The 11676-nt window shown below is 45.8% G+C and overlaps 1 protein-coding gene across 3 annotated transcripts; it reads right to left on the reverse strand.

Moving 5' to 3' along the window:
- Positions 1–10514, reverse strand: ADAL (adenosine deaminase like). Of its 3 annotated transcripts, none has more exons than XM_035130749.2 (10): positions 10095–10511; positions 7453–7583; positions 6662–6722; positions 5420–5507; positions 4507–4588; positions 4119–4245; positions 3377–3457; positions 1844–1982; positions 1064–1164; positions 1–347 (listed from the first exon to the last, which is right to left on the reverse strand). In XM_035130749.2, exons 1-10 carry the CDS (start codon positions 10146–10148, stop codon positions 156–158), a joined length of 1056 nt encoding a protein of 351 aa, XP_034986640.2. In that variant the 5' UTR covers positions 10149–10511; the 3' UTR covers positions 1–155. The 3 variants fall into 3 exon arrangements, with proteins under 3 accessions (XP_034986640.2, XP_034986643.2, XP_034986644.2); XM_035130752.2 differs by having other exon boundaries at positions 123–347; positions 1023–1164; positions 10095–10514; XM_035130753.2 differs by having other exon boundaries at positions 218–347; positions 1095–1164; positions 10095–10512.
- Between the last annotated feature and the right edge of the window lie 1162 nt (positions 10515–11676).

The following is an 11676-nucleotide window of genomic DNA, read 5'->3' on the forward strand; positions in this document are numbered from 1 at the left end:
ACAAATGAAACTGATATGTAGAAAATGTAACTTGAATAAAGATATTGCACATACTTTTGTAAACTAAAAATCTTTAATAAAAAATACATTTTTTAAAAAAAAGAAAACACTGCGCATGGAGCATGAGTGCCATAGTTGTTGGCGGTCTGATATGGCTATTCAAGCACAGATGGTTTCAGTTGATGCCACTGCTCCTTCAGTTTCGTTTTTGTATGACTGGAAGCAAAAATGCAGTTGATGGCATTGTAGGAGAGTTCCCAGATCTGTGCTTTGGATAGCTGGAATGTGTCCGCAAGCAGCTGGTACTCCTGGCTCAAGTCGGTCGCAAAAACCCCCTTGTCGTCCGTCTGGCAGTAAAAGAAAATGGTAAGAGAGTTAATTTTATAGGCTTTGGGCACTTAAAGGACTGCATCACAGAATGTTTTCCTAGCCAACAATGTAGTCTGCCTTCCAAAAATACTTTTTATATAAAGCTTTCTGTTCCTGATGTCAGTGCTGAGGGCCGTCGCTCGTGAGGCCAGAATGGTGTGGGAGGCGCCAGACAGGCCATGATGAGATGGCTCAACTAGCAGCCATTCACGAGGGGCAAGCAGAACTTCCATGCCCAGGGGCAGCATACCTGTGAATGCTGCTTGCTAGATACAAAGTAGAGGGAAGGGCTGTTGCTTTCATGTCCTGTTCATGGACTTCCTGGAGGCAGCATGGCGTAAAGGTTGGAGTGTTGGGCTAGGACCTGGGAGACCTGGGTTCGAATCCCCACTGGGTGACCTTGGGCCTTTCAGCCTAACTCACAGGGTTGTTGTGTGGAGTAAAAATGAGGATGCCACCTTGAGCTTATGGAGAAAAAAAGTGGGCCCCCAATGTAATAAATAAATATCATTTGATTGGCTGTTGTGGGAAATCACAATGCTGCAGGATAGCTCCCCCTGATCTGGCAGGGCTCATCTTCTTATGGCAGAGAAGCAAGGCTATTATAACATGTCAGTGGGGGTCTCCCTATCGTTTGTGAAGAGGTTCTCTACCCTGGCATCTTTGTGTGTCTGGATAGCGCAGAGTGCCTTACGCAAAGCACGATGGGATGACCCAGGTTGTACCAGAATCTGAAGTGGTGTTGGTCGCTAGAAGGCACCGTCTGGCTTTTGAGGTTTGACGTCAGGCAGAGTTCTGAGAAAGACGAGAGAAGTCTGGTTCAGGAGGGGTCAAATGAGGAGAGCGAGCAGGGGAAGGCCAGCGAAAGAACTTGCCCTAAAGCGGACATGGTCATCTCGCATGAGCAAAGCCTCATTCCGGCCGAAGTGTAGCAGTGAAGACAAAGAAGCAGACCCCAGTCTGAGGGCCTTGGTGTTGCTCTGGTTGTGTCTGGGGACACATCAAAGGAATGCTTTGATGGTGTTTCCTGCTCGGCAGGGGGTTGGACTGGATGGCCCTTGTGGTCTCTTCCAACTCTATGATTCTATGACTCAACATGAGATGGTGCCAGTAGTGGCATGTGGCACCCCCGTGGCATGGAACACCTCATACCTCACTGGCTTGAGAGGCCTTCCACATGGAAACTGGCCCTGCGTTAAAGAAAGGCTTTTCCCAGTGGAAGTGTCCCCAAATCCCCTCGTGAAGCTAGAAACGGCATGTTTGATGTGGACGTTGTGAAGAAGGAAGAAGAGAACCAACGGCGGTCAGCACTAGCCACCTTCCTTCCCTCCTCTCTCACCAGGGACTCGCCTCTGCCAGGCCTGAGAAAATGCTGCCGCAGCCACAGTTATCAGCTCTGCCAACTGAGGGTGAAATGGCAAAGGGAAAGTGAACCCCAAGGACCCTCAATCTTTCCTTCAACGCCTTTCCTTACCTAGGGGTGTGTGATTTTGCCGAACCAGCTGTACAAGATCCCCTGAGGCCAAGGATGAAGAATGAAGAAATGTACCGTGTCCAATTCTGTCAGGTGGTAGGCCCAAGAGAAGCCTGGTCTCCTCTTCCTGGTTTGGGATCTGAGAGAAGACACACAGATTAACTATGCACTGTCTTTTGACCGCCCTGAATCCACCATTCAGCTTTGCGGGATGACCCCCTTTGGGTTCCAGTATCATGATGAAGGAAGAACCCCCCCCCCATGTTGCCATGATTCCCCCCTGCTCACCTTCATCCCCTCATAGAATCATAGAGTTGGAAGAGACCACAAGGGCCATCCAGTCCAACCCCCTGCCAAGCAGGAAACACCATCAAAGCATTCTTGACATATGGCTGACATATATATATATATAAACACTATGGAACTTTGTTCCAATATATGATTAGGACAGTGAAACCTATATACACAAAGATTGAAAGATTAATCATTACCAACAATGGAGGAATGGTTATTAAAATTATTAGACTTATTAGGCTGAGATGGCAAAATTGACACGTTTAATCAGAGAAAAGTCACTGTTATTAAAGACTGGAAAGCTCTCATAGACCTTTTGCATGAAAAAGAAAAAGAAATAATGGCATTTTGGTTTGAAGGCTGGAGATAATGTTGGTTTATAGAAAGTGGCCATGCTGGGGGTTAGATTGGAGTGGATGAGTTGAATAATGTTTATATATTTTGCTGACAGATGAAGAATTGTAAGTTCCTTAGTTTCTTAACTTTCTTAATTTTTTTGTTCTCTCTCTCTCCCTTTCTTTTGTATCTGTGTTTTTTATCTAGATTAATGTTTTAGTCTGGATAAAAAAAGATATTTGATAATAAACTTTGTATATCTCTTTTTAAATTGTAACAAAATTTATTCAAAAAAGAAGTAGATGATTTACCCACGGACAGGAACCGCAGCTTGCCGTTTCAAGCTGCCAGCTTGAAGGAAGAAATAAAAAGTTTTGGGGAAAGATCAAAGATCCCTCCATTGCCTCCTCCCCTCCCCTGTCACCTGACTGTCCCAGTGGGAGAGACAGGAAGCAGGGCTAACTCCGCCAGGGACCTCATTCCCTGAACCAGAACCAGGCCGGCTGGCCAATCCAGGAACTGCTATTTAGAAACTGGTTTGATTTTCCTCTTCCCTCCCTCTCCCTTTCCCCTTGCGTGTCTTGTTTTTTAGATTGTAAGCCTTGTAGTCAGCCGCTTACTACAAATTTATTTATTTATTGCCCATGCACAGTTCCCATGTTACCAGTGCGAAGTGAACAGGTGGCCCCTACATAGGCGGGACTCTCACACTGCGGCTTTGCAGCGGAAATGGAGGCCATGGCGGCCTGCCAGCACTGTGCTGATGGCAAAGACAACCTGCCTTCCAGGTGATGCAGGGAACCCTGCACACATCACTTAAAATAAATAAATCCTGCTGCCACATTTAGCCTGAGAAGCTGTTCAGTGAGCATTCCTACGCAAGCCCCTGCAGCAGAACGTTACCTCTGAAAGGTGCAATGCCAGCTTCAGCCCGGCTTTTTTCGCTTCTAAGAGAGGCTCCAGAAAGTCCTTCCCATGTCCTGCCTTGAAGGTAAAGCAAAAATATAGCTTAGGAAAGAAGTTTATATAATTATGCATGTCATGGAGAATGTGGAGAGAGGCTAGAACTTGTGGGCGTCCAGAAAAACCGAATGTTGGGAGGATTCAGGACAGATAAAAAGAAAGTGCCGCTTTAAGCAGTGCAGAGTTAAACTATGGAACTTGGGTGGCTTTTAAAAAGGGGTTTGGCAAATTCATGGAGGAGGAGAGGGCTATCGAGGGCTCCTGGCCATGAGGGCTATGCTCTGCCTCCAGAGTCAAGAGGCAGTAACGCTTCTGAATGCCAGCTCCTGGAAGCCACAAGAGAGGAGGGGAGTCTTGTGCTCAAATCCTGGTTGGCCACTTTGAGAACAGGATGCTGGGCTAAATGGGCCATTGGCCTGATCCTGCAGGCTCTTCTTAGGTTCTTAAGAAACAGGTGAACAGAAGCCTTAAAACAGCCTCCACCAACCTGGTCCCCTCCAGCTGTTTTGCATTACAACTCTGCTCAGCTTGAGCCAGCAGTCCCAGCATCCACTTACGTATTTATTTATTTCCCACCATTCACCCAAAGGTCCCAAGGCTGGCTTGAATCATGATAGAAACATAGGATAGTCTGGGTGATGGCAGAGGTGTTTCTTTCTTCTTCTTTTCAAAGAAAGCTTACCAAAGGGTTTCCACTGAGGTCCAAGCCTATCACCACTCCATCTGTGGATAGCAGGAACTCTTCGGCCAGTTTGACTGTTTCCTTGGCAACTGTTTGTCCTCCTTTTCTATCCACAGATAACAGAAACCTAGAATATAGATAGCCATATTATTGCAGAAGTAGCAACCATCAGCTCACAAATGAGGATTGCGATGTAGGGACTGGTCTGGGTCGAAAATTGTACAATGGCAGCCAACTTCTTTTCCTGCTCAAGTGTGTGGGGCTCCTCTTGCAGAAAAGGCTAGGGAGACAGGGCAAACACCAGACAAGCTCTGGGAATCCTTTCCTGGGGATTGAGCACTAGAATCAGTGGCATTTAAAACAAAAGGCATCTGGCTTACAAACTTACCTAACATCTATATCCAATCCACCTTCCTTGCATTGTCTTATACCCTCAAGTACAGCTTCCACATAGGTCCTTTTGGTCATACCTATGAAGAGAAGATCTGCATTCCTTTCAAACAGAAGATATAAAGTGTTTGTGACAAACACACTCATGGCTACCCCAGGGTTTTGCTTCCTGTTATGCCTGGGCCACAGTCATGCCCCAATCCATATATCACTAAAGGTCAGACCACAACCCCCTTGCTTTCTTTTCACAGCACTCAAGCGCAAAAACAGGCTGGACATTTGCCAAGCCAGAGTTGCATTACTGCAGAAAGCCACTGGGGTCAAAAAATGGCAGGGCTTTAGCTCCATCCTGAAAGCCAGGAGGTTCCAGGAAAGGGCACGACATGAGGCTATTCATACCCAGCCCGGTCCAGTCCGGCCCACTGCACCAAAAACCTCTCTATGCCATTTAGTTATTAAAGATGTGTGCTCTCATATAGTCTCGTTTCTTCAGCTTGTAAGATGCCTTGTGTATAGCAATGTAGAAAGCTGGTGTATCCCAATTAAAAAGGGAAATGAAATGAAATAAATAAAATCTATTCCCAATAGTTATGGACTGCTTTTCACCCTAGATGAGCAATCTAGGTGGGGAACCTCCACCAGCCCTGGCCTCCCCTTTGGTCCCCAAGGGCCTTTTAGGGAAGCCCTTCCCCCCTGCCTTATGATGTCAGCTGGCGAGCAGGTTCTTCAAGGCAAGAACTTGGAGCTGCCAAGCTTGGAAGGGAGTGGCTGTTGTAAGGTATTTGGATGTTCCACTCTCCCCAAATCCTGGTGAGGGGAGAGCATTTCTTCTTGGACGTGAACTTGGGGGTCGGGGTGCTTAGTGGCAAAGAGCAGGCAATTATAAATTGAAAGGGAAATCCATTCGTTACCGGTGGTCGGCTCATCTCTGGGTGTGCTCCTTAGCTCTAGGTACTTGACTCCATCAGCAGCAAATTCCTGGACAACATCTTTTATTACCTGAAATTATAGTGGTATTTTGAACCTAGAGGCTATTCACAAAGCACGCCGCCATCGTTTCAAAGCTTTAACACACATGCCCCCCCCCCCCGGAAAAAAAATCAAATCTGAAATTCACTCACATACCTGGTTCCATGAATCTATTTTTCAGAAACAATTATCATTAAATATAAATATATGCAAAATCTAGGATATAAAAGTTATGCTTCATATACAATTCATTTACAATCCTAACACTTCAAAAATACTGAAATGTGAATTGTGAAATAGTAAGACATGAGTCTGTATTCATCTCCATGCCTCTAAAAAGACTCCATCCATTAAGAATTAATTTTTATTGACGATTGGAATTCAGCTACATACCACTTCACTGATTTTTAATAATTGCTCCAGCTCCTCCTTTATTTAACCACTCCTTACATGCTAATATTTTTCTGTTTCTTCTGTCCATCAGTCTCAAAGCAGCACACACAAGGCAGCCTCAAATCCTGTTCAGCCAGTAAGCTGATCTTTGGCCAGTGATGATCCCCGAGTCTAAACCTGCTCTGCTCCAAGGATAACGTCTGAGTTAGGAAGGGCAAGAGAGGGCTGTGTTCCCCACTCTGAGCTCCTTAAAGGGAAGGGTGGAAGAAAAGCAGAAATATATATAAGTAATACACCCAGAATACAAAACAAAAAAGAGCCCCATGCTGGGGCAGTGATTGATTCCTTTTCATCACCAGCAAGAGACTAATTCTATGCTATTCTATGTATTTACTTACTGCATTTTTATTCCACCTTCTTCCCTCCAAGGAGCTCACGGTGGCATGGCTAGTTCTCCCCACCCCATTTCATCCCCCCAACATCCCTGTGCTACGTAAGGCTGAGAGTCACACAACACGCTTCATGGCTGAGTAGCGATTTGAACCCTGGTCTCCGGGTCCTAGTCCAACACTTGAAGCACTACACCAGGGGTTGGCAACCTGCGGCCCATGGGGGTCGTTGAACCGGCCCATGGACCCCCACCGTTTCCTTGATCGGCTCCCGTGCGCCACGCTAAACCGGCAGGGAGCAGAGCAGGGACCGCCTTCCGCGATGCTGGCCGGCTTCCCATTGGCTGCAGGAAGCTCCATGCTATGAGAACACACATTAAAATTAAGTTTGAGTTAGCTTACCATCAATATGTCTTCAGTCCTATTGGTAATCTGATGGATGATCTGGAACATCTGAAAACACCTAAAGAAACAAAAGGTTAAAAAGAGAATTGCAATGAAAAGGCATTCATCAAAACAAAGGAAAAAAGTGGCACCCCCCCCAAAAAAATCAGCCTTTTGAACTTGTTTCCAGATATCACCTTTGTTTCAAATAGATTTTTGCATTTATCATGCACCCCTTCCCACACGCATGCACCTCTGAATTAAATGTACACATAAAAGGAATATAAAATATATAAATGATATAAATATAAAATATAAAAAGGAAGACAACCTGTCATCAACATTATAATCTAAAAAGACTCAACACAAAAGGAAAATGGATAGGGAGGGAGGAGGAAAGAAACAAACCTAAAGTTCAAGCTCTTACAAGTTGTTCTAATGACCAGCTGGGATGAAAGCATTCAAGGAACAGAGGCATCAAAAGAACTGGTCCCTTGGATGCTGATGCAGAGGTCCTCATCCCTTCTCTGCTACAGCCTGTGCAGCGCAGGAGGAACAGGAGTGCCGAACAAAGAGTTTGGCCGGGAATTAGGGGGTGAGGATGCAGAATCAGGTCTATGCTTCATCTGAAGGTCAGCTGCTGCTGCTGCTATCATATGCAACCTTGCACCAGGCTGGAGTTGCAGTTCAGGGATTTCTCCATCTGACCAAGAGGTGCAGAGGGTGGGATTGGGATATGTTGTGGGAGGAGGCAGCCAGGCAGATGGTTCACCTAAGAAATTCCAGGCTCAGGCTTAAGACATACTCACTCTTCCAAGCTTCTTCTCTTGCCCTTGTTAATCGTGGTCATTCCATTATGAACCTGAAGGTCTGGTTTCTGGGCCATCAATTTCTTCATGGTAGCAGAACTGATGGAGCCATTCAGGTGGGCATGCAGCTCCTAATTCAGAAGCAAATACGAGCTCAGCTCCCCCCATATTTCATTAGAAGCATTTTAAAAACACCACCTCCCCGCCCCTTCCTTAACCTTAAGCTGTGAGTTCTTATTTCTGGCTGCCTGCACAACACAAGAGCAGGGGACTTTTTTAAGCATGAAGGCTGCATTCTCCTCTTGACAGCCTTCTGGGTGTCACAAGAAGTAGAAGCGGTTGGATCAACAAAAGTTGATAGATAGCTTCAAGATGCTTCACAGGAAGAAATTCCTACATGGGATATATAAATAAATCCTCTCTCATCATCCATTGGAACTGACTGGCAATAGAAACAAAATAAAAAAATTCCTTCCAGTAGCAAAAGGTTCATGAAAGACAAAAATAATGGTTTTTTACAGAATGAACCATTCACTTACAGAATTAACTGCATGCAGTGAAGGTCACTAACTTGGGTGGTTTAAAAATGGGGGGTTAGCAAGCTTAAGAAGCTGTCTTACACCAAGACAAACTATTGATCCACCCAGCTCAGTAAAGGGATTGTGAACATCCCTTTGGATAAAGGAATGGATCACCTTGGAAAACCATGAACTATTAGACCTAGAAGGATTTCAAAACAAATGTGGTTGGCATGCCTATTTGCAGGATGAAAAGGTAAAAATACATAAAGGGTTTAACACGCATGTTATTAAAAAATCTCTATTGAAGGTATGGGAAAGACATAAACCCCTGATGGAACCGAAGACACCAAAATGGTTGTCACCTATTGAAATAATAACAGTGAAAAAAGTAAATAATGATGGAAAATGGATAAAATATAAGGACTTAATAGAGGAAAAAGAAGGGGTATTTAAAATTAAAAAATATGAAGATGTTAAGCAACAATTGGCAGGGTGGCTCCAATATTATCAATTAAATAGTAGGTTTCAAGAAGATATGAAAAAAGGAGGGTTTATGTCGGAACCATCCCTACTTGAAAAAAGTCTATTACATAGTGAACGGAAAATCATATCAAAAGTGTAGAACACCATTCTAGAATGGGAAGTGAAGGATAAAGTTGTGAAAGAGACAATGACGAAGTGGGCAATGGATCTAGGGAAAACAATAGAAATGGATAAATGGGAAAAACTCTGGAGTGTAACATGGAAATTTACGGCGTCAGAAACAATTAGAGAAATTTTGACGCCGGTCAAAATTTATAAAATGTATAAAGTTAAAGACAATCATTGTGGGAGGTGTGAAAGAGAAGTAGGTACGTTCCTACATATCTGGTGGCATTGTCCAAAAATTAAACCTTTCTGGAATGGAGTACTAGAAGAATTAAAGAAAATATTTAAATACAACATAAAGAAGACTCCAGAATCTTTCCTATTAGGAATGGTTGAAGAGGAAGTGGCAAAAAAAGATGAAAAGATATTCTTATACTCAGTAGCGGTGGCGAGAATTTTAATTGCAAAATTATGGAAAAGTAAGGAAGTACCCACCATTAGAGATTGGCAGGAGAAATTAATCGGTTATATTGATTTGGCTAGATTGACGAATTCGATTAGGGGCGGTTCCAATAAAAAAATTATTGACAACTGGGAAAAATTTGGAGTATATTTAAAAGAACTTGGGTTTGAAACCAATATTTTGTAGTATTCCAAGGAGGAAAGTCAATGGAAGCAGTAGGAAGATAAATAATTTCATAGTCAGGATAGAAGAGAAGGGGAAGTCGATTTACAAAAGAAGATGCGAAGATAGAATGGAAGATATATAAGACAAGTTTATGATATATTTGAGAAGATGGAGTAAGTTTTGTTTGAAATTGTATTATTATTTATGTATGTATTGATTTTGTTTGTACTTTAGAAGATTGTTTTGTTTTATATCGATTTTAAATTTAATAAAGATTAAAAAAATAACAATGGTTTTTTACAGAATGAACCATTCACTTACAGAATTAACTGCATGCAGTGAAGGTCACTAACTTGGGTGGTTTAAAAATGGAGGGTTAGCAAGCTTAAGAAGCTGTCTTACACCAAGACAAACTATTGATCCACCCAGCTCAGTAAAGGGATTGTGAACATTGACCCTCTCGGTCCTATGCCTGGGGAAACCAGGGTCTGAACCTGGGACCTTTTGCATGCAAACAAGACATGCGCTCTACCACTAGGCCAGCAGCCTTCACCAGCCGGGTGCTTTCTGGAAGGCAGCAGAGCAGAGGACTCTTATTTATTGCCTATTATTTCTCGGCATACAGTACAAGGTTCTCCTGCTCCTCCTTTCATCCCCGCGACAATCCTGCGAGGCAGCGACCGGCGCCAACCACCCAGGGAGCTTCCTCCGGCGGCCTCTCCCGGGCCTGGTCCGCCCCTCGCCCCGCCACCCCTCTGGCAGCGTCTGTCTCGGGAGACGAGCCTGGAGGCGCCTCGGGGGCTGAACGTCCCGGAAAACGCCGGAAGCCGAGCGCGGAGGCCCCGGCGGCCCCGCCTGCCTCTCTCCCGCTCCCCGGCCGAGGCAGGAGCCGCTCCCAACCTCACCACTTTGGGCAGCTCCTGGTAAAAGCGGCGCGCTCCCTCGGGCTCCGCCGCCATCGTGGCGCATCTGCCGAGCTGCCTCTGCACGAATCCGCCACCGGCGCCTCCCGGAGACCCCCAGAAGGAAGCCGCCGCCGAGCCCGCGGCCGCCGCTTGCCAAGGCGCCCTTCCTTCTCCGGGACGCAGGCGGGGGGGGGCGGGGCGGGCGCCGGTTCTGCAGCGCCGCCTCCCGTTCTTGCTGGCGAAAAGCTGCCCCGCGACGTTTACTCGAGAGTAGTCCTGCAGCTACAGCGCTTCCTCGGAGGCGAGAGCAGCAGCAGCAGCTGCGTTAGCCGGATTGTGGAGCCTGCGGTGCGATGCAAGGCAGGCTTGCTAAAGGAGCTTTTGGCGGAAGCCGGAACCTAGGAGGACTGCATTTTTCAGCGCTACTGTCATATCACTATCATCTCTGCCTCTACAGACTTCAACCAGTAAAAATAAGAATCACCATCTGGCACTTTTTTGGGGCGGTGCCATTTCTACATGGGGTTTTCCTGCAAGCACTGCGAAGTGCTCAAATCCTCACTGCCCTTATAGACTGAGCCATAAAAATCATAGTCCCATACTTTGCTGTGTGACTGACACAAAAAGATGGATCAGTCCCACAGATGCTCTGGGTTGTTGTTTTTTAGAGGGACTAACCCCACCCCACCCCCACCAGGAAGACCACAGGTCCAGAGGTTTGCTGCATCACCACTGCACACAAAAACCCAGAATCCAGGTGACATTACAGGTTGCCAGGCAGGGCTGCTTTGATTCTCAGCATGAGAGGAGAAAAGGCCTGCAATCTCTGTCCTCAGCAATGCCTGGGGGAGGTAAAGGCAGGGGTCAGCAACCTTTTTCAGCCGTCCCTCAGACCATGTGTGGGGCCAGACTATTTTTTTTTTGGGGGGGGGGGGTAAATGAACAAATTCCTATGCCCCACAAATAACCCAGAGATGCATTTTAAATAAAAGGACACATTCTACTCATGTAGAAACATGCTGATTCCCAGACCATCTGCGGGCCGGATTGAGAAGGCAATTGAACCGCATCCAGCCCATGGGCCTTAGGTTGCCTACCCCTGAGTAAAGGTAACAAGACTCCTGGAGAGCTAAGGCCTGTTGAATTTGATGCTGGGGTGCGGCTCCCATCTTGGTTTCCAGGCTGAGGGAACCCCCTGCATCCTAATGGCTGGGAGAACAGAGCTGCAAGTGCAGTTGTGAAAGACATGGGAGTCTTCCATCCCTTTCTCCCATCAGCCTTAGAAGGCTTTTGCCCCATTGATTCTTATTCTTACAGGATATGGGAGCCTGAATGTTAACTTTGGGTCCTCCCAAGTTTTATATCTGAGGACAAAGAAGCGGAAGTGGCCAGAGCAGACTCTGTGTTAAATTAATGGTTCTAGCCAAGTCTGCTTTTCTATACTTGCCTCCAGCATTGCTGTGGCAATTCAAGTGGGCCATAAATAAAAGGCTTCACTGTACAGCTTAAGTCCAGGTGTCTGCCCCTCTACTATACAAATGGCAGATTGAGCAGATGAGACCAGTGGGTCCAATGGTCCAAA

The sequence above is a fragment of the Zootoca vivipara genome, chromosome 14 (genome assembly GCF_963506605.1).
Source record: "Zootoca vivipara chromosome 14, rZooViv1.1, whole genome shotgun sequence".
NCBI lineage: Eukaryota > Metazoa > Chordata > Lepidosauria > Squamata > Lacertidae > Zootoca > Zootoca vivipara.

Excerpts from the sequence above, each read along its gene's own strand:
- ADAL (XM_035130749.2), bottom strand. The coding sequence starts at position 10,148 with ATGGCGGCGGAGCCCGAGGGAGCGCGCCGCTTTTACCAGGAGCTGCCC. Across the intron at positions 4,589-5,419 it reads CAGAGATGAGCCGACCACCG|GTATGACCAAAAGGACCTAT; the intron begins GTAACGAATGGA and ends TTCTCTTCATAG. Across the intron at positions 3,458-4,118 it reads ACCTCAGTGGAAACCCTTTG|GCAGGACATGGGAAGGACTT; the intron begins GTAAGCTTTCTT and ends TTTACCTTCAAG.